Source organism: Podarcis filfolensis, assembly GCF_964270895.1.
Source record: "Podarcis filfolensis genome assembly, chromosome: 7".
In the NCBI taxonomy this organism is placed as follows: domain Eukaryota; kingdom Metazoa; phylum Chordata; class Lepidosauria; order Squamata; family Lacertidae; genus Podarcis; species Podarcis filfolensis.
In genome coordinates, this window is record NC_139603.1 from 25385273 (window position 1) to 25407147 (window position 21875).

Below are 21875 nucleotides of genomic sequence, written 5' to 3' on the forward strand. Positions count from 1 at the left end.
GTTCTATTCACAGTCAATAAGCATTCCCAAAACGTGTCTTACTGGCAGCCCGTTTCCAGGTTCAGAGCAGTGGCAATTTGACTTTCTTCACTCTCTCCTGCAGGCTTACACGATCCAAAATTTCCCCCCTCTTCTCCTGCTTGCAAGGGGGGTTTAATAATTTTAACCGATGGAAGTTTAATCCTTTACGAAAGGCTTTCCAAGACTTTAGCTTGCAGCCTCTTTGCTTCAGTCTATTTACAAAAGGGGAAGGCGGACTTCCTGTTTGAAACCTCCCCGTTTCGGTGCCAAATTTAGACATTTAAAAATCCAATTTTCCGTTCTACTTACGGGTAGTTGTTTTAAAGTCAAATTGTCCACAGGAAAAAGTCAGCGCTCTCTGGCAACAGCAATGCGGCTTCACTCCGTGAAAAAAGCAGTCGATTCAAAGCACCGCGCCACTCACCCCACGTCGCTCCGGATCCCCGAAACCAATTTCCCCACGAGTAGGGGAGGCGCAAAAGGTGCCAGCCGAATCCCACGTTCACAGGCTTCTCCCGCCTGTGATTTTTATGGGTCCCCGCCTTCGCAGTGGCGGTCAGACCCTAATTTCCACGAAGCGAATTCCTCCCGATCAGAGGAATTCCGCCATTGTCCGGAGGTGCCAACCCGGAAGTCTCAGCACCAAGCTCTAACCAATTGGACACTTGATTGAAAAAACCCAAAAACACCTCAAGATGGTTTTACAAAAAGATAAAACAATGGAATTGAGAAAAATCACAATATTTAAAAACATACAAAAGTTTTTTAAAACTAAAACGGTATTAATATACCACAGATGCAGCAGGTGCCATTTGGTTTTCCTGCCTCAGCCACCAGAATGTCTTAGGCCATGTCTGCTCTTGAAGCTGTTTTACACATGCAAGCCTTTACCTGATTGCTTCGGATGACTCTCTGCCAGATGCATCGACTTGTCGTTCAGTGTATTTGTGCTATCGATGGATGAGGAGGGCATTATATCTGTGGTGATTAATCTGTAATGGGCTTACTTGCAAGTGTATGTTGGGTTGTTGTTTTTTTGCATATGATGCTAAGTCTAACAAGCAAAGAGCAGTCAGGAGGGATCCAGGCTTGAGCTGTTGTAGTTGATAATAAATCAGCGCCAGTCTTTTGCCTGGTCCAGCAGCTGCCCAAGGATTAGTTGCAGGTGGATTAGGTTGAATTCAGAGTGTCTTGTATGTTTGGAAGTAGCGGCCGAAATATTGGGAAATTTTGGAACAAGAAGGAGACAAACTGAAATTGCAGAGTTTTGAGAAATTAAAAGATAAAGTGCGAGACTGGCTTCACTATTATCAAATAAGGGAGGCTTATAATTTGGACAAAAAATAGGCTTCCAGGTGGAAAAATCAAAATTGGAAACAGAACTGTTAGATCCCAAAACAAAGATACTTTCAAGAATGTATAACTTGCTGTTGAAATGGAATACTCAGGATGAAACGGTTAAATCAGCTATGATTAAATGGGCACAAGATGTTGGACATAATATTATGTTTGCTGACTGGGAACAGTTGTGGACCACAGGTATGAAATTTACGGCATGTAATGCCCTAAGAGAGAATATTATGAAAATGATATACAGGTGGTACATGACACCAGTCAAGCTTGCAAAGATCTATCATTTGCCTGATAATAAATGTTGGAAATGTAAAGAAAATGAAGGTACATTCTTTCACCTTTGGTGGACGTGCCCAAAGATTAAGGCTTTCTGGGAGATGATCTATAATGAAATGAAAAAGTTATTTAAATATACCTTCTTGAAGAAACCAGAGGCCTTCCTCCTGGGCATAGTCGGCCAATTGGTGCCAAAGAAGGATAGAACTTTATTTATGTATGCTACAACAGCAGCAAGAATAGTTATTGCAAAGTATTGGAAGACACAAGATTTACCCACCCTGGAAGAGTGGCAGATGAAGGTGATGGACTATATGGAACTGGCGGAAATGACTGGCAGAATCCGAGACCAGGGAGAAGAGTCGGTGGAAGAAGATTGGAAGAAATTTAAAGACTGTTTGCAGAAACATTGTAAAATTAATGAATGTTAAAATGATGTTGGATTGAAATTAAGCGGCCTTAGTAGCAAGGTCAATAAGAATATGTAAAAATGGATTGATAACGGATGAAAATATATAGTTATAATATGTTGAGATATAGAGTTAAGATAAATGAAAGAGGGTAAGGATTTGCTGAACCAACCATCTGAATGGGAATACAAAAAAAGGGAGGTGTGAGGAGGTCAGGGAAATAAGCAAACGAAATTTAAGACATGAAAAAATTGATTTGTTTTTAATTTTTTCTATATATTTTTTCTGTATTTTGTATCTTTTTTTCTATGTATTTTTGTATTTTTTGTATTTTTCTCTTTTTCTTTCTCTTGTTTTCTTTTTATTCTGTAATTTTCTTTTGTTTGTAAAACTTCAATAAATATCTAAAAAAAAAAAGGAAATAGCATGTACGTTGGAGTGAACACACAGCTTTACAGCGGTACCTCGGGTTAAGAACTTAATTCGTTTTGGAGGTCTGTTCTTAACCTGAAACTGTTCTTAACCTGAGGTACCACTTTAGCTAATGGGGCGTACCACTGCTGCCGTGCCACCACCACGCAATTTCTGTTCTCATCCTGAAGCAAAGTTCTTAATCCAAGGTACTATTTCTGGGTTAGCGGAGTGTGTAACCTGAAGCATCTGTAACCTGAAGTGTCTGTAACCCGAGGTGCAACTGTATAAGTATGGTGTAAATAAATGCTGTGCTATTTTAGGACAGCCCCATTGAATGAATACCGTATAATATCCAGAACACTCTGGGGATTTTGCTAAAGCAAGTTTTGGAAGAAGAGAATGATTTCACAACATGTTTGAACAAACCACTTCAGCTCTGTATAGGGCGTGGCAGAGCTTTAGTTGAAGATTATAGCTGAACATGCTGATTATAGGGCTACAGGTTTTATGCAGTGCCAGCTCTCCAGCTGAACAATTTGTTACATTGGAATGTGACACATTTTTGTGTCTAGCACCTTTGGATATTCAGTCCCAGAAACACCATCATTTGCTTTGCTTTTTAAAGATTTGGCACATCATGTTCTGTGGCTGTGTTTTGTTTGTAACCCTCTTTTTCCACCCCCCCGCCCCACCTTAATTTTTTTAAAATATAGGCAAACCTGACAGTTTCGGTCTCTCATTTTTCCTATCAGAGGTCCGTTTCTGCATCACTTTATTCCTCTTTTTTTAAAAGTTCTGCAATATTTCAGTGTTGCATTTCTCCTAACACATACAATTTTGCATGCAGTTTTGCCCAACATACACATTTCTTTTTCCATAATATAATGCGTTTGTGTACATAATTTTCACAAGAATACAGTATATGTGTGTTTTAATACACACTGTCCCCCTTAATATACACATTTTAAAACACATTTGGGGGTTGGAGAACCACACCACAAAATCTGCACCATGTACGAATTCCAAAGGATAATTGTGTTTCTGGTTTAGGCAGTGAGAATTAGCAGCCATGAAGGTGGGTTCAGGCCGCAGAACGGAGGGAGGACATTTTATTCCTTAGCTCATGCTATTTGCTGGATGATGATCTGCTTTCTTGAAGCTGCTATTGGCGATGTAGGAGACAACACAAGTACCAGTATTATAGGTGTTAAAACGAATCAGACCAAGGAGAACCAAGCCTCAGAGAATCTCCTACCCCTAAGTCGATGTTCCTTAAAACGCTACACAGAAATGCTATGACTCTGTCAAATCTAGTTTCTCTGAGTTTCTCATTTCTCCAGTCTTAAATTCAGTTCCCCAAATTTCTGCACCAACCTGCCATCTTCTTTTCTCCTTTTTAAAAAAGCTCATGAATGTCCACCAGCATCTTAATGTGAAAGTTTCTCAGTACAGTGGTACCTCAGGTTGCAGACGCTTCAGGTTACAGACTCCGCTAACCCAGAAATAGTGCTTCAGGTTAAGAACTTTGCTTCAGGGTGAGAACAGAAATTGTGCTCCGGCGGTGCAGTGGTAGCAGGAGGCCCCATTAGCTAAAGTGGTGCTTCAGGTTAAGAACAGTTTCAGGTTAAGAACAGAACTCCGGAACAAATTGAGTACTTAACCTGAGGTACCACTGTATGCACATTTTCTTATGCAGCTTTGACTAATGTAAACAATTTTGTAAGCAATTTTACCCCCAGTATAATGAATGTCTTGATATTTTCACCAGTACATGTGTTTGTATACACATTGGAAGGAGAACAGCGTTGAAAAATTAAGAGAACTGAAAACTTCAAAAGATAATTGGGTTTCAGTTCACATGTTCGTTGGAAGAAATGCTAATGAGGGTGCTTCTTTGCAAGCAAAATTGAACCCCCCTCCATCCCAAAACACTACCCAGAATCATTTAGGCTTAAGCAAAGCCCTGCTGATTGACTCCCGTTGACCCAAATTACATTTCAGGAATCTTTTAACCGGAGACCACAAACTCTCAAAATGCATGTCACTGACCGCTCGTATGATTGTAGAATTATTCCCAAAACGGACTTGGATAAAAATGTGGAATAATTCTTCTAAGCAGCTCTTAACTTGTGTGGTTTGGGATGGCACACATGAGTGTCTCCCTCAGTGCCAGACCTCCTGTGTGAAATTCACCTCAGAGAGGAATCTTCATAAGGTGGCCGCTTCCTGCTGAAGCATGTTATAGCCCTGTGAAGCTTTGTAGTTGGCAAGTTCAGCCTGAATCCATTTTTTTCTATCATGTATAAATTGCCAAGAGGGATGATTAAGAGAGAGAGAGAGAAAGCACAATCGCAAAAGAGGGAGTGGCGTCGGAGTTCAGGTGAGCCGAAACATTCTTGCTGCTCCGCAGTGTCACAAGCAACACCCGTTCTTTTTACTCTGCCTCTTTCAACCTTTTTTCTTTTCTTTCCGCCATTTCCGTGAGTGGACTTTCTGCACAGAGAGGTGAGTGTTGAATATGTACACAGTTTTTTTTAAAATTGCCTCTATCTAGGAAGTGCCTTGAATTCTTTGGAACTGAAGCAAGAAGAGAAGGAAGAAGGTGGGGTGAAAATTGTAGTAGTTGAACTAGATAGGAGAAACTTGAGCACGTGTAAGATGTGAGTCTCATTTTCAGCCTGAGCTTAGATCTTTCAGTCCCGGGCAGATAAAAAAGTTTTATTAGGTTACTGCAGTTTCCTTGCCTAGTTGCAAGAACATTTGTGACTGTTCCTGCTGCGACAAGATAAAGACCCAGAACTGTATCGTTCATTTGTTTCCTGATGACAGAGAAATTTCTAAACAAATTATTTTTTAAAAAGTCAGGCCTTCTGTTGTCACACAAGAACGATAGGCTTCCTTACCCAGACAACTGTATTGTAGTTTGAATGCACATTTTGTGCACGGCGTGTGTTTCATGATCGGAGATTGCTAGAAGAGACTCTGTTCCGGGCAGAATTTTCCACATGGGTGTGGATCACCCACTCAGCTTTCTTTATGCAGTTAATCAAATGACTAATGCTTGCTCCAGCTAAGAGAATGCTAGAACCAACCTTCGCTTTCAGCCTGGCTGGGTTTACTGCCTTCCGATGTGACTCTATAAATAGGACGCAGCGAATAAATAGCCCATGTGATGATCTCACATTGTTCAACCAAAGAGATGTAATATAAAGCTTGAGAGGGTGAGCATAGGAAGTTGGCAATTGGTCCATCTAGGTCAGTATGGTCTACACTGACTGGTAAAGACACCCCAGGATTTCGGAGAGGGCTTTCTTCCAGCCCTACCTGGAGATGTTTTGAATGCAAAGCAGCCACTCTGTTGCTGAGCTGTGGTCCTCGCCCCCCCTTGAGGTAGAGGGCAGAGGAGAGGAGGATTCCTGGGCGTGCACCAACAGGGCATCTCCCATATGCCTAGAGTTCCCTTCCCTCTTATCTTTGCTCTTTCCCAAAGAGCTGCTATCACGGGGAGAGGTAGCTGGTGGGAGTCTGAGGCTGAGTGGGAACCATGGATTTTTGGTTGTGTGAGTGTATGGGGGGGTGGTGGTTGAAGGAGCTGGGTATCTTAGCCTGGAAAAGAGGAGATGTGATAGCCATCTTCAGATTTCTCAAGGGCTGCCACACGGAAGAGGAAACAAGCTTGTTTTCTCCTGCTCTGGAGGGTAGGATTCGAAGCAATGGCTTCAAGTTACCGTATTTTTCGCCCTATAGGACGCACTTTTCCCCCTCCAAAAATGAAGGGGAAATGTGTGTGCGTCCTATGGGGCGAATGCAGGCTTTCGCTGAAGCCTGGAGAGCGAGAAGGGTCGGTGCACACTGACCCCTCTCGCTCTCCAGGCTTCGCGGACCTCTCCGCAAGCAGCAGGAGCGCTCCCGCTGCTTGTGGAGAGTTGCCTGCATGCCGAAGCCTGCGCGCGCTGAGCTCAGCGCGTCCAGGCTTCGCGGACCTCTCAGCAAGCAGCGGGAGCCAGCGCTGGGCTCCCACGGCTTGCAGAGAGCTGCCTATTTGGGGGCTGGGGTCGGGGGAAGCTCGGGCCTATAGGGCGAAAAATACGGTACAAGAAAGGAGATTCCGAATAAACAGGAAGAACCTTTCTGACAGTAAGAGCTGTTTGACAGTGGAATGGTCTTCCTCAGGAGTTTGTGGACTCTCCTTCCTTGGAGGTTTTTAAGCAGAGGTTGAATTGCCATCTGTCATGGATGTCTTAGCTGAGATTCCTGCATTGCAGGATAACTGGACTTGACCATTCTCGGGGTCCCTTTCAACTCTAAGAGTCTATGATTCTGTGTCTCTGAATTTGAACGTCAGTCACAAGAGAGGGGGAAGAATAACTGTTTTCCCTGTTCAACTTTTTTCTCCTTTACTTTTAAAAATGTATCCCCACCCCATAAAGAACTCAAAACTAACCTTCCATAGGAACTGCATAGCTGGGCTGTTGCTTTGTATAGCTAAAAGCTGGCAGCAGAGCAGCCTTTGCCAGTGAGGTGCTTTGGAATGCATCTCCCATAAGCTTGATGGGAGTCATCATCTAACAGCATCTAAAAGCCGCCGGATTGTGATGCAGACGTAGACACCCACCCACCCCCGGATTTGGGTCCTCTTTACATCACGAACTTATTTCTCAACCCAAGAGTCTGTCTGAAAACCTTCACAAAAGGTCTGCTAGATCTTCCACCTTGATATAGTTGGGTTAAGAGATGGAGTGAGTCACCAAGAGTGCTTGCACATGTTGTACCCCACCCTGTCACAGCACCCAACAAGTGGCAGCCAAAACTGTGCCTGTGTTCCTATGTGCTTCACCAGCAATTTGTGGGTTTTCTGAAGGCAAAATTATCCTATTCACCTTGTTTTCAAGGAGCTCCAGAAATTGTTCAGTTCAGTTACAATTGATAGAACTATGAACATTTAGGACTCTGATGCCAAGGCATGGGGTTGATGTAGCAGCTTTGCTAAAACTTATCTGGATCTAGCCTTTTTCTGGTTGGGAGACCACCAGAGAACCTCATGTATGCTGCTCTGAGCTTTGTTCATGGATGAAAAGCAGGGTATAAGTTCAGGAGCACTGCCAGAACGTAAGGACAGCCATGTTGGATCGGACCAAAGAACCACCTAGTTTAGCACCATTGTCATCACAGTGGCCACCAGATGCCTATGAGAAGCCCACAAATAGGACCGAGATGTCAGGGACTGGGCAGAGGAGGAATGGTGGAGACCGCCTCCCCATCCTGACACTTCCAGGGAGGAGGAAGAGGAAGACAGTATAGATTTACAACAGGGGTTTGCGGGAGGTCATAGCTCAGAGGCAGATGAGGGGAAAGTTGGGAAATTATGGGAGAGGAGCAGGCAAAGCTGGAGCAGCAGGCTGACACGTTGTCATTAGAAAGCACTCCAGACCCACCATCTCCCAGAACCCGGCGAGCCTTAAAAGTAGGAGAGCAAAGAGCTTGGAGGCAGAGGGCACTTAGCAGCATCCGTAGAGGAGGTGATGAGGATGACGAATGAGGAAGTGAGAGAGATGGGGGGGGGGTGGAGAGTCACTCAAGACAATGCCATTATCCAAGAGGCTGGGTTCTATAGCCTCTCTCTGTAAAGTTTGAAATAAAAAAGGACTGTAAGAAACTTTTCCTTGTCTTTATACTTTCCTGGGCAACCATCCGGGAGCCACTGACAGCATCCTGAGATGAGTAAAACACGACTCTCCACACCTGCAATTCCCAGTAACTACTATTTAAAGGCCTCCAAAAGCAAGGGGAGAACTTTTTCTTCTCTTCTTTGGCATCACTCATAGTTGAGTAAGATTGTCTTCCATGAACACAGTCTTAACAGTAGGTCTGTAAGTGACTGTGGAGGATAATTCTGGATCAACACGTCCTTCCACAGTGGGGATATAGGTTTCCAGATAAGAGTTGATCGTGGTGAGGGTTTGCCAAATGTGCCTTACTCTTAGCATGTTTCTCCCTTTCGTCCTAATTTCGAGTGTCTTCAAGGTTCATGATATCTGTGGTAAAGGCTGTTCTCCAGTTGGAGCACTTGCAGTGTTTCCCAGTTGTCGGTGTTTATACTACTTTTTAAAGATTTGCCTTGAGAGGGTCTTTAAACGTCTTTTGTTGACCACCAGCATTATGCTTTCCATTTTTATGTTCAGAATAGAGTAGTTGCTTTGGAAGACGATAATCAGGCATCTGAACAACATGACCAGTCCAACAAAGTTGATGTTGAAGAATCAATTCTTCGACACTGGTGATCATTGCTTCTTCTAGTACACTGACATTAGTTTGCCTGCCTTCCCAAGTGATATGTAATCCCCCCCCCCCCCAAAGACAGCGTTGATGGAATCTTTCGAGAAGTTGGAGATGGCATTTGTAAGTGTTCCATGTTTCACAAGCATACAGTAAGGTTGATAGTACAATAGCTTTGTAAACAAGCATTTTGGTTTCCCTGTGAATGTGCCAGTCCTCAAACACTCTGCACTTCAGTTGGGAGAAACCTGCTTTCACAGAGCTCAGTCGATGCTGGATTTTGGCATCAAAGTCAGCCCTTGTGGAAACATAACTGCCCAGGTAGGAGAACTGATCGACACTTTCCAACGTTACACCACTGAGCTGGATTGGTGGCGCGGCAGAGGGGTTGTTTTGTATTTTTCCGTACAGCACTATGGTTTTTTGGATGTTGAGTGATAGACCAAGCTTTCTGTAAGCTTGTAAGCTTCTGCAAAGATATTTAGGATGGTCTGGAGGTCATCCTCCGAGTGTGCACACACTACATTGTCATCAGCATACTGAACCTCTATGACGGAAGTTATGGTAACCTTGCTCCTTGCTTTCAAAGACTGCTGCCTTCTCCAGAGTCTTTTGAGGTCTAAGACTTGTGTCCAGTAGTAAGGGCCTAATAGTGTCACTATATGAGTATAATTAATGCATTTAAATGCAAGGTGTTCATATTTCTTCATGGCCTGTGCTGGCAAGATCACATGAGAAGCCCTGGACCGCACAGGAGAAGGCTGTGGTGTGACTCCTTTCCAAGCCGGTGTAAACCTTTTAAAAAATTTGGTTGATGCTGGCATGGGAAGGGGGGGCGGGGAAAGCCACAGGGTTCCTGCATATGGTCCAGGGCTTTTAACATTGCCTTGGTAAGAACAAAGGAAGGTGCTGAGGCAAATCTACAGTCAAGAGTCCTGGGAGCGTTGGGTGGAGGGTGTTGTACAATTTGTGACCCATCAGGGCAAGACCAGCCCACCAGCCGTATGAAGGACTTAATAAACCTCTTGCTTTGGTAACTGCCTTCCCGGGGTTGCAAAAAGAGACAGGTTGCCATAGCACCAGGCAATCCACAGTGTGTACCTTGTAGGCTGTGCTCAGCTGTCTGACTTGCAAATGGCGGAGGCCTGCCTCACATCTGTGTTTGATATGAAAGCTGCAAGTCACTGGTTCTCTATCTCTGTCTCTGCAACTGTTACAGGAAATGGTATTAAGTAGACGGTGTTTACTTTGGAGTGTTAAGGAAATTCTGTCTCTGTCCCTTTGTGGCTGCTGTGACATTAAGGTTATAGCATTTTCCAGCTATAAATCCCTGCCCCCCATTTGTTCTGATTGTCAAATAATTTTAAATCCAAACATTTCCCAGAAAATGGATTGGAATCCTTCTGTCACCCTCAGTGTGGTTTAGTGGTCGGAGTGTCAGACTAGATACTCCCCACTCAGCCATCAACCCACTCAGCCCAAAGCAACTGGATCTGGCTACTGGGTGAGTTATTTACCTCACCCAACTGCCTTGGGCCTTTCTGACCAGTGGACACAGTTGCCCATCTATCAATAACCTGATGACACCATGTTGTTAAGTGAAGGATTTTCCTTTGCCTATGTTACGGGTGCCCAAACTTTTTTCAAAGAGGGCCAGATTTGATGAAGTGAACATGTGTGAGGGCCGACCTTTTTTTACAATTTTACCCCAAAGTTGTTGAGCTTTTCTTAGGATTGAAGTTGATGAGCTTTTTTAAGGATTTGACCCCAATAAATAAACTGCCACAGGGGCTGAATTCGGCCCCCAAAACAGACTTTGTACATGCCTGGCCTATGTAGTTTGAAATCAAACCACATGGACAACAGTTGAGAGGTTTTCTCAGGGTGCAACCCTTTGACAGTTAAGGTTCATATTGTCATGGACTACAACTCCCAATATCCCTACCATTGGCCATGCTGATTGGGGATGATGGGAATCGGAGCTCAATAACATCAGGAATGCCACAGGTTCCCCACCATTGCTGCAATATGACCTAATGGCATATTGAGATGTGATGCAACAGATATATGCCACATTTATCTTGCCACGTATTACAGTCAAACTGACCACATATTACACACAAGTGGAGGATGACTTGTTGCTTCCTAGCATGTGGAAAACTCTTAAGCTGACTTTAAAAAGTTGAGGACAGAGAGCTCCCTATCCTACTACCCATGTTTTGTTCACCCAGGTATTTGTATAAATATGCACATTTCCTTATTTCATCAATCTTTTTAACAATGCACGTTAACAACCCACGACGTCTTGGGAGTTATCAGCGGTGCTTAAACATGAACAACCCGGATTTCTTAAGAAAGCTCCAAACAGAAAGTTTAATAAGGGTAATGTCTCACCTAGACATTTCAATCATATGTGGGCGGGTTGCAAGCTAACTGTACTTCAAGGATACCGCTATGCCATGGGCAATTGGTTAGATGCTGACTTAACATTTCTCCTCCGTAGGGAAGAAAGAATGTGGTATGAACTTGTACAGCAGCAGTTTCCTTAACTCATGTTTCAGTTTTTCCTTGACTCCACCCCGCCTGAGATTTCCCAGCGCCTAAGAGCGGGTAGTGATTGTCAGATGTTGCTTCATTGTGAATCAATATTAAAATTGCGCTTCTAGGTCTACTGCAGAGCGTCACTGTTCCCACGGCACAAGTCCTAGCCCTCCTCACACGGCTGTTTGCTTCCCATGGGAAGGTTAAGGCTGGGCAAATTTGGTGTACCATTAGAACAAACTGGGCTTTTCTGAATGTAGTTTTCTCCAGCTCTTTTCCTCCTGCTGTTGATCACTCTCTGTTGGCTCCTGACGCACTTCTTTGTCTGGTTGGAAGACTGTATGGCTGATTCAGAAGTACAAGTTGTTCCACCGGTGAGGCCTGTAACTCAGTGGTGCTCGCAGGAGAAGTCACTTAAGAATATTCCCCTGCATAAAGCAGGCACTATGTCAAAATTTACCACATCAGAGCAAATGCTTTCAGACCGACATAGAGATGGGTGAATCTGTCAACTTTGGTTTCTCTCAGCTTCTCATTTTTCCAATCTTCTGTTGAGTCCTCCACATTTCTACATCAGTGTGTAAAAACAACCACAACCACCCATGTTATTATGAAGAGTCATCTGCATCTGAGTGTATTTTTTTCCTAATATAAATGTTTATATGCAATTAGCCTAATAACACAAGCAATTTTCCATAATACAGTGCCTTTTTGTATGTGATTTTCCACTAATATTTGCATTTTGATGGACACTTTACCTCATTATATTCATTTCTGTACACATTATTTGGCTGCAGAGTAACACAGCAAAATTCTGAGACGTGCAGATTCTGAAGGATGGCTGCATTTCGGTTCTTGTTTTGGAAATTCCAATTTTGGTCCAGCTTCAAATGAGCACTGAACAGAGGCCCCAACTTGTGAGCGAGATTGGGGGAAACGTCGTGTGTGTGGTGTCATGTGTGACATGATATCATGGCATTGGGAGGAGCTGGGGAGGGCAAAAGGGTTGGGCCCCAAGGAGTTGGCACTCCTGGAACTGTACAAAATTCCTTCTCCATTCCTAGCCCAGCCCTCTTTCTGTCATGGTAAGTTTCCATGTGAGTCATAATTTCCACAAGGGAATGCTTTCAAATCACCTTGTCCTAGATGGTGATATGGTAGAGTCACCACATGAGTAATGCACCACCTAAGAAAATAGACGCTAAGGATACCAAGGATGAGATGGTTAAAGAAGTTATGATAAAGTGGGCTGTTGATTTTGGCTATAATATTGAATACGATAAATGGACTAAACTATGGAACGAAGGGATGAAATTTACAGCATGCTCAACCTTGAGAGAGAATTTGGGGGAAATGATGTACCGGTGGTATATTACCCCGGTCAAATTGGACAAAATGTATAAATTGAACAATAAAGCCTGTTGGAAATGTAAATTAAAAGATGGGGATCTCTACCACATGTGGTGGGATTGCGAAAAGATGAAAAGGTTTTGGGACCTAATATATAATGAATTGAAAAAACTTTTCAAGTACACATTTCCGAAAAAACCGGAAATCTTTTTATTAGGGATAATAGGGAAGGAAGTAAAAAAGGAAGACCATAAATTATTTCAATATGCTACTGCAGCAGCCAGAATACTTGTGGCCCAAAAATGGAAATTACAGTAGACCCCAACGATAATAGAATGGCAGGCCAAATTTTTTGAGTACACAGAATTAGCTAAAATGACATATAGAATTCGAGACCAAAAAGGTACAAAGTTCGAAGAAGAGTGGGGTAAATTTGTGGTATATATAAGAAATAACTGTAGAAGTTTAAAAACTACGGCACGGTTAACATAAATCCTGCGATGTGTATAGAAGGTCAATAAGAATCTACAAGAGAAGATATGTTTTAAGAAAACCGATGCAGGGAAGGAAGGAAGTCGTGGCGTGAAGATACGCAATGTAAATAAGATGACACAAAATGTTGATTGTAAAAGATTGTTTTATTTGTTGTTTGTTGAAAATTTAATAAAAAAGCATTACAAAAAAGAAAATAGACGCTAAGGCCACAATCCAATGCTGAATGAAGTGTGTTTGGGCCTGTTGAAATCAATGAAGTTAAGCACCCTTAACTAGGAAGGCAAAGCAGTAGTTCTTTATAGGCAGGATTGGTTGGTATGGTCAATGTGTCTTTTCTGTTTCAGAACCACAGCAATGGATGCCCTACAAGTTGCAAACACTGCATTTGCGGTTGACGTTTTGAAGAAACTGGCTGAAAAGGACAAAACTGCTAATATTATTTTCGCTCCCCTTTGCACTTCAACCTCACTGGCTCTTGCATACAAAGCTGCCAAGGGAGACACAGCAACCCAAATGAAACAGGTAGGTTTTCGCTTCCTACTTGGATGTAGGATAACGCAGCACATACATTTAAAGAACATTCAAAGGACATTCCCTCCCCCAAGAATCATGGGAACTGTAGTTTTTCAAAGGGTAGCTCTGTGAGGACTAAACTAGAATTCCAGAATTCTCTCTCTGTGTGTAAAATGTTTTTATTTAAAAATGTACATTTCCCCCTTAATAACATGAGACTACACACACACACACACACACACACACACACACACAAATGGCCTAAGGTTGCACTAGATATTTGCTTGTAAACGTATTTGGGGTTAAGGAGGGAGTTTGGAGAACCTAAAAAGTTATCTTAAATATTACCTATGTTGTTGCTGCTGTTTATAGTATTTGTTTTCCTCCTCCTCTGTTGCTGTTGTGGCGGTGCCATTTCTTCCTGCTGTCCCAGGCAGAGCAAACCCAACCAATCAGGAATCATATACAATGAGATCATAATGCCCTGTAGCCAGGAGCAAAGCATTAACTTTGCTCTAAATGAGTGTTGGGGAGGGAGCCTCGCTGCAAAAGAGTTCATCACTATTCTCAATTCCCCTGCAGTTGTTTGCAAAATACAGCTGGTACTTGTAAGTTTCCTCCTAACTGGCAAATAGCAGCTGGGGGCGGTGTGATTTTCATCAGGAAAGTGCAGCACCAGCCTAAGATGTTTTGCCGCCCGAGGCAAAGGGCAACATGATGCCTCCCTCATTCCACCTGCAGAAGTCAGTGAGATGGACAGTGCTGCCAATGGGACAGCATCGTCCCACATACCTGAATGTGGGCTAGCTTAGAGAGCGCAGGGCAGGCTGTGTGATACACACACAAGTTCCTCAGTATCTCTTACCCAAGGCAGCTGCCTCACTCTGCCTAATGATAGGGCGAGTGCTGGGAACATAGGTGCCAACTTGAACAAAATATTTTTTTGGGGGGCCTCCCCGATTGCTGGCTCCTCTCCCACCTCTACACTTCTCCACACCTTCCTCTGCCACGGACAACTGAGAGCCAGTCTGTTGCTATGGCAATGATCCAGGAATTGTCACGGCAACACAGTCTCCCCTTCCCTCCACCAACCCACCTCTTGCCCCCACCTGCGTGTAAGAAGTTTCTACGCACACTGCATTATGTGTTACAGGATATTTGGCACAATTGTGTTGACAGATCACTACTTTCAGAGATGCATAATGGAAGCAATGTTAAAATCTAAACTAATTTCTTAACAGGGCCTACATTTAGAAGATGTCAAAGATGTTCCTTTCGGATTCCAAACAATAACAACGGATGCTGCCAAACTTAGTTCTTTTTATCCTCTGAAAATGGTCAAGCGACTCTTTGTAGAAAAATCCCTTAACCCCACTATGGTAAGCTGCTAAGAAATTCTAGCTGTTTCTGTCTGGGTCAACTGGTTGACTATGGTGGTTTAAATCTCACTGTAAATAGTGTTTCTACATGGCGGCATTGATATTAGAATAATAATAATAATAATAATAATAATAATAATAATAATAATATACCTGCACTTTATTCAAACATGTTCTGTACTTTTTTCTTTGTAAAACCTCCTTTGAAATTACAATAAATTTCTCTTTTTATAGTTTTATTGCATGAGTTGCATTGTATTTTGTTTACAGATTTTCTTTTTTAAAAAATAAATATTTTTATTGATTTTTCAATATCATTCCAATAACAGCCTCATTATAACAATGCCAATTTTATCCAATTAATACAATTATTAAAACCAATTATTTATATACCAAATTATACAATTTAGTTAAAGTGGCTTCCTCACGTGTTAGATTTCATGGCTTACTCTTTGGTTTTTTATTTTATTTTATTTTCTGTGTTCCAAAATCTTAATAATTTCAATTACATTCCCTTCAAAATCATAATCCCATAAACAACAGCTATAGTACCATTACAATTGATGTTTAAATCACACATATTTTTTGTTAAGGGGTTTCGCCTTAAGTTCTGCGTGCTTATATTGTACACTGGATTAAAATGCATAATGGGTGGAATTCAACTTTGTGCTATTATGGTCTTTCCCTCAGCACAGGCATTACAGCTTGCCACATGGAGCAAGCCCCCACTCTCATCAGTGATTGAAAAAAGCTTCACTTCCAGCAGAAGAAAAATGGTTATACAAAACCCACTTTCTTGAAATGGTGTCAGTGCCACTGGGCACATCTGTTAGGAAGTTTGGTTCAGCATTATGCATTAGAACTTAACTTGGCTCCTCGTGCCTTTCAGGAGTTTGTAAGTTCTGTGAAAAGACCCTTCCCATCGGAATTGGAACTAGTGGACTTCAAAGAGAAAACAGAAGACACCAGACTGCAAATCAACAAATCTGTTTCTGATCTCACTGATGGTAAGCGTATCTTAACAGAGTGCTCTGTTCAAAATCCTTAAACACAGAAGTGAACTCCAATGAACAAACTCCTTGAATCAGGAGTGCCCCTCAGAGTGGAGCTCACCATATGTCAAATATTAAAATGGCACTTTCCACTTTGCCAGGGACCTTCAGAGAAACTTCTCATACCCTCCAACCTTTCTCCAACAAAAATAGGGACGTCCTGTCCCATAATGATAATAATAATTTTTTTATTTAAGCCCCACCCGTCTGACAAGGTTGCCCCAGCCACTCTGGGTGGCTTCCAACACATATAAAAACATAATAAAACATTAAACATTAAAACACTTAACTATATAGGACTGCCTTCAGATATCTTCTAAAGGTTGTAAAGTTACTTATCTGCTCGGCTTGGGGGGGTCACATACCATACCCTCCAACATTTCTCCGATGAAAATAGGGATGTTCTAAGGAAAAGTGGGACATTCCGGGGTCATATCAGAATTTGGGGTGGCTTCTGTAAATCCAGAACTCTACTTTGGAAATAGGGACACTTGGAGGGTCTGACTTCTTTCCCAGCCTGCTTTGCTCCATATTTTATAAGCCCCAGCAATGGCTCTTTCATTCCCCCATCAATGCACTTCCACCCTGAACTCCTTTTCTCCACAGCATTCAGAAGCCCTTGTGGCAGATTGGAGCTCCTCACACAATTGCACCTCACACCTGGCCCTCTCACGAGGATCTTCTTCCTGTTCTGACCCCTCTGCCTGTTGCTAGCTTGATCCTTCCTTTCCTCTCCATAATATATGAGGGCCAGGTTTGTCCTTTTGCCCTCTTTGATCATTTTAAGCAGCAAAAGCACCCAAAATCTGGCAGGACTGCAAAGAGGAAAAGCTATCCTCCTGGGTCGCTGTGATAAAATTGCAGTTTAAAGTCCCCTAATACAGTAATCAGGGACGCGGGTGGCGCTGTGGGTTAAGTCACAGAGCCTAGGACTTGACAATCAGAAGGTTGGTGGTTCGAATCCCCGTGACGGGGTGAGCTCCCGTTGCTCGGTCCCTGCTCCTGCCAACCTAGCAGTTCGAAAGCACGTCAAAGTGCAAGTAGATAAATAGGTACCGCTCCAGGGGGAAGGTAAACGGCGTTTCTGTGCACTGCTCTGGTTCGCCAAAAGCGGCTTAGTCATGCTGGCCACATGACCCGGAAATTGTACACCAGCTCCCTCGGCCAATAAAATGAGATGAGCGCTGCAACCCCAGAGTTGGCCACGACTGGACCTAATGGTCAGGGGTCCCTTTACCTTTACCTAATACAGTAATAGGTCTGGTTGATGGAAGGCCATTGGGTACATCCCAGATGCATGTAAGGAAATTCTGTGAATGCAGAGGCCAAGGATACTATATTGCATTGAAATGTTTTAACTTTTTTTTAAAAAAAGCCAGCAAATCCAATCCTGACTCCATTAGAGTTGAAGTAAAATACCCCAGTAGTTTCAGTGGTGTGAGCTGTTAGTACATGTGGCCATCAGTTCATTTAACTCCCAACTGATCTATAACACCTCATGCAGCTGATGAAGTGATCTCTACTTCATGATTGTTTCTTAAGCCGTAATATATTTGTTAAATCCTTAAGGTGCCTTAAGGCTCTGTTGTTGTTGCTGCAACAGACACAGGGCTCATCCAGATGACTATTCATTAAGCATTTGTCCTGATTTGCTTGCACAAAGCTTACATGGAGGTTAGATATCTGTTCTTTATTCTGATTTGTTTGCAGGACAGTTATATGACAATGAGCCTAAATTCTGCATTCAGCTTGTCTTCCCTTCTATCACTTCTTTATCCTGCACTTTTCAATGCATTTTCACCTTCCAAACCATAAAAAAAATTCTGATTATTTTAAAAAGTGAATTTGTTGCACTCTGGCAACAAAATGCTCTAATCTACTAATTGCGCAAAACTAAATTTACAATATGCACTTGGATCTCTCTTGTAATATAGTTGACACCCTAACTTAGCTATACCTCAGGATTTTTAAAAAAAGAAATCGAATGAACACTTGGGGCTTGTTAATTTGGAGAAAATGTGAGTATTGGGAGGCATGACACACCTGAATAAAAATATGCATTTTGTGGAGAATGTGGATAGAAAGAAGTTGTTCTCCCTTTTACACAATACTAAAACTCAGGTCACCCAATGAAGCCGATCACTGGAAGGTTCCGGACAGACAAAAGGAAGCACACCTTCCTTTTTACTCCAAAAGAAAACAGATGTTTGATATTAGGTGTGCTTTCGCCATACCTTGTACTGGCAGAGAGTAATTATGCTGTCGACAGGCAACCCTAAGGCTGTTCACTTGAAGCCTTAACCACTGCATGATATTTTTGTATTGAGTGCCCCCATGTGGCAAGAACATGGCAATAACACTCAAACACCCTTTTTGTGGAGGTAAATGAGGTACCTCACCCCTGAGGCCATGTGTGTGCTTGTTTGCAAGCAAACACTGCAGACTAAACTAAATGTGATTTCATTCATCCAATTAGTGATTGCATGAATGGGCTCTTAATTATAAGTGTCAATAGCAGGTGTCCTGTTAGGGCAAAAGTATGAGTACATGCATATTTTTTCCTAAAAAGGCAATTAACAGTCTGGAAACAGGCTTATTCTCCTTCCCCTAGCTCTGCAATCCTGATCAAGTTTGCGCCCTCTCTCTCTCTCTCTCTCTCTCTCTCTCTCTCTCTCTCTCACACACACACACACACACTTTTTTAAAAAAAAGAGATGGAAGATCTGATTGTGGATCTACCTTCCATAGGCAACATTTTCTGCAAGCAGTCAATTTGCCTGTTTTATGACATGAAGTTGACACTTTAAGAATCTAGTTCAGGGAAAGTCAAGATAGTGTCCTCCAGATGTTGTTGGACTACAACTCCCATCAGCCCCAGCTAGAATGGCCAATGGTCAAGGATGATGGGAGCTGAAGTCCAGCAACATCTGGAAGTCACCATGTTGGTTGTTCCTCATCAATTATTCTGGAAATTGTTGAACTGCAATTATCCTAAAGTGTTAACTTTGGCAGAATGTACCTGTGACCCTGTACCTGTGACATTTGGGGTGTGTGTGAATACTGTTCTAATGAAGTATTATTTCTAATGCATCTGCAGGTAAAATGGAGAACATTTTGATTGAGGGGACTGTCAATGACCAGACAAAGATCCTCTTGATAAATGCTGCCTATTTTGTAACCAACTGGATGAAGAGATTTCCTGAGGCGCAAACTAAGGAATGTCCTTTTAGGATAAACAAGGTATGGAAGAAAGCATTCCCCCCTTAAAATAATGATATATCATTTATCAGATAGAACCCGTATTCAAAACAGAAATTAAATATTACACGAAAGTCCCTGACTTCCTTCTGAGCTTTTAAAGCAGTCTTTGATTCTATCCACACCACCTAATTCAAGCAGTGCTCTATGGCAAAATGTTCCCTTAGGCACTGTTTCACAGACAGACCAGTATTAAGCATACGGGCAACATGATTAGAAGACATAGAGATATTTATAATGCAGTTAAAGCTGATTGACCATAAGATGACTACTTAGCATGTTGCAGTTGATGGTGTAGCAGAGAGATGTTTTGGGGTCATGCCAATTGAGCCGTAATTTATTTACATAGATACCATGACTAAGTAACCACTTTTCCATCATCCAGTTGGTTAATGAGTCTCCACCACCTCTCCTCCCTTCCATTCTGATCCTGGATTCCTGGAAACATAGGAATTAACATACTTGTTTGCATGACAATAACTGACCAGGCATTGGGAAGAGCAGGCTGGCAAAATGAGCCATTCAGCAGTGGAACAGGCTGTCTCAGAAGGGGGTGGACTCTTCTTCATTAGAGGTTTTAAAACATAGGGCAGATGGCCCCCCATTAGAGATGGTACTAGTGGAGTGGCTACATTGTCCCTTCCAACTCTATGATTTGAAAGACCTACATTGGCTCCCATTACATTTCCAAGCACAATTCAAAGTGTTGGTGCTGGCCTTTAAAGCCCTAAATGGCCTTGGCCCAGTATACCTGAAGGAGCGTCTCCACCCCCATCGTTCAGCCTGGACACTGAGGTCCAGCACCAGGGGCATTCTGGCGGTTCCCTCACTGCGAGAAGCAAAGCTACAGGGAACCAGGCAGAGGGCCTACTCGGTAGTGGTGCCCACCCTGTGGAACGCCCTCCCATCAGATGTCAAAGAGATAAACAACTACCTAACATTTAGAAGACACCTGAAGTTTTTAATGTGTGACATTTTAATGTATTTTTCATCTTTGTTGGAAGCCGCCCAGAGTGGCTGGGGAAACCCAGCCAGATGGGCAGGGTACAAATAAATAATAAATAAATAAATAAATAAATAAATAAATAAATAAATAACAACAACTATTATTACTGGGTGAGAGAGTTCGACAGCCTTCATAATTCCCACCACCTTATGACTGCCCCCTAGGCAACCATAGGATTGCACCATTAAAGGGTTGTCTCATATGCATTCACATAGTTGAGCAGTAATACATTTTATCTAGTGGTAAACCTTGCCTGGAAACTGTCTGAGAACTCATTCTCCAGGCACATTTCTAATGCAGGAAGGCGAATGTGAACATGCTCAACGGGGATCCCCATTGTGGGATCATCCACAATGAGCGTCCAAGCAAATTCGTCTTAATTTTTTGTTCATTCTTAACAGACGGAAACCAAGCCGGTGCAGATGATGAACCTGGAAGCTACGTTTTGCCTCGGTTACGTAAACGATTTAAAAGTCAAGATTCTGGAGCTGCCCTGTCATAACAAGCACATGAGCATGCTTATCTTGCTGCCCAAAGACATTGAGGATGATACCACTGGACTCGAACAGGTAGGAAACCCATTTGAAAGCCCTCTTTGATAGCTCAAGTAAGACCTACACGTTGGTCACACTCATTCTTAAATGCATCATAATGGTCCATTGAGAAGGGAGCAAATACATATGTCTCCAAATTGCCCTGGGTCAGGATGCCCAGAGTCATCCAGAACTGTCAGGGGTCGGGGTATTGGGCAGGAAAGCTACAGGGGTCTGCTATACCAGTGTGTTGCCTGCAGGGAAGTCACTCATTCCTGACCATATGCTTCATCAGGGTTTTAAAAGCTCCAATTAAACATTAGCCATGCCCCCAAATTGACAACTTGAATAAAATATTTTGGGGAGGGCAGATAAGCCCTGCCCTGCATAATCGATCACATGATGCAGTGCACGCATACCATTTGAATGGCATTGCCCATCAACTTTGGGGGGCAGCCCCCTCAAATATTTTATTGGGGGGGTGAAGAAGAAGAAGAGTTTGGATTTGATATCCCGCTTTATCACTACCCGAAGGAGTCTCAAAGTGGCTAACATTCTCCTTTTCCTTCCTCCCCCACAACAAACACTGTGAGGTGAGTGGGGCTGAGAGACTTCAAAGAAGTCTAACTAGCCCAAGGTCACCCAGCAGCTGCATGTGGAGGAGCGGAGACGCGAACCCGGTTCCCCAGATTATGAGTCTACAGCTCTTAACCACTACACCACACTGGCTCTCTAGGGAGTTGGCTCCTGTGGTGGATGGTCCCTGGGTTGGCCCAGTACACGGGAAGTGGGGCCATGCGCATCTCTGGTAATTAGTGTTATTCCTTTAGTGATGCTAAAATGTTGCACCAATGCAACAGGTGACAATTGCCATCTCAAAGCGTAACAGAGATTGTTCACAGGGACAGAAAGGTGTGTGGCCAGCATTGCTCAGACCTGCTTAAGTTGTGGCTTACCAAGCCAAATGAACCCCTTCTGAATATTGTGCCTTTCCAGGT

At 42.9% G+C, this 21875-nt stretch overlaps 1 protein-coding gene across 1 annotated transcript in view; it reads left to right on the forward strand.

Annotated features, from left to right (window-relative positions):
• The first annotated feature begins 4820 nt into the window (after positions 1–4820).
• SERPINB5 (serpin family B member 5) overlaps positions 4821–21875 on the forward strand; it is a 37145-nt gene continuing 20090 nt past the window's right edge. Inside the window, exons 1-6 of the mRNA XM_083624215.1 lie at positions 4821–4979; positions 13481–13658; positions 14891–15028; positions 15918–16035; positions 19178–19320; positions 20746–20913. Coding sequence (XP_083480341.1) covers positions 13491–13658; positions 14891–15028; positions 15918–16035; positions 19178–19320; positions 20746–20913 — 735 coding nt within the window. The 5' untranslated portion in view covers positions 4821–4979; positions 13481–13490. The remainder of the gene's footprint in view (positions 4980–13480; positions 13659–14890; positions 15029–15917; positions 16036–19177; positions 19321–20745; positions 20914–21875) is intronic.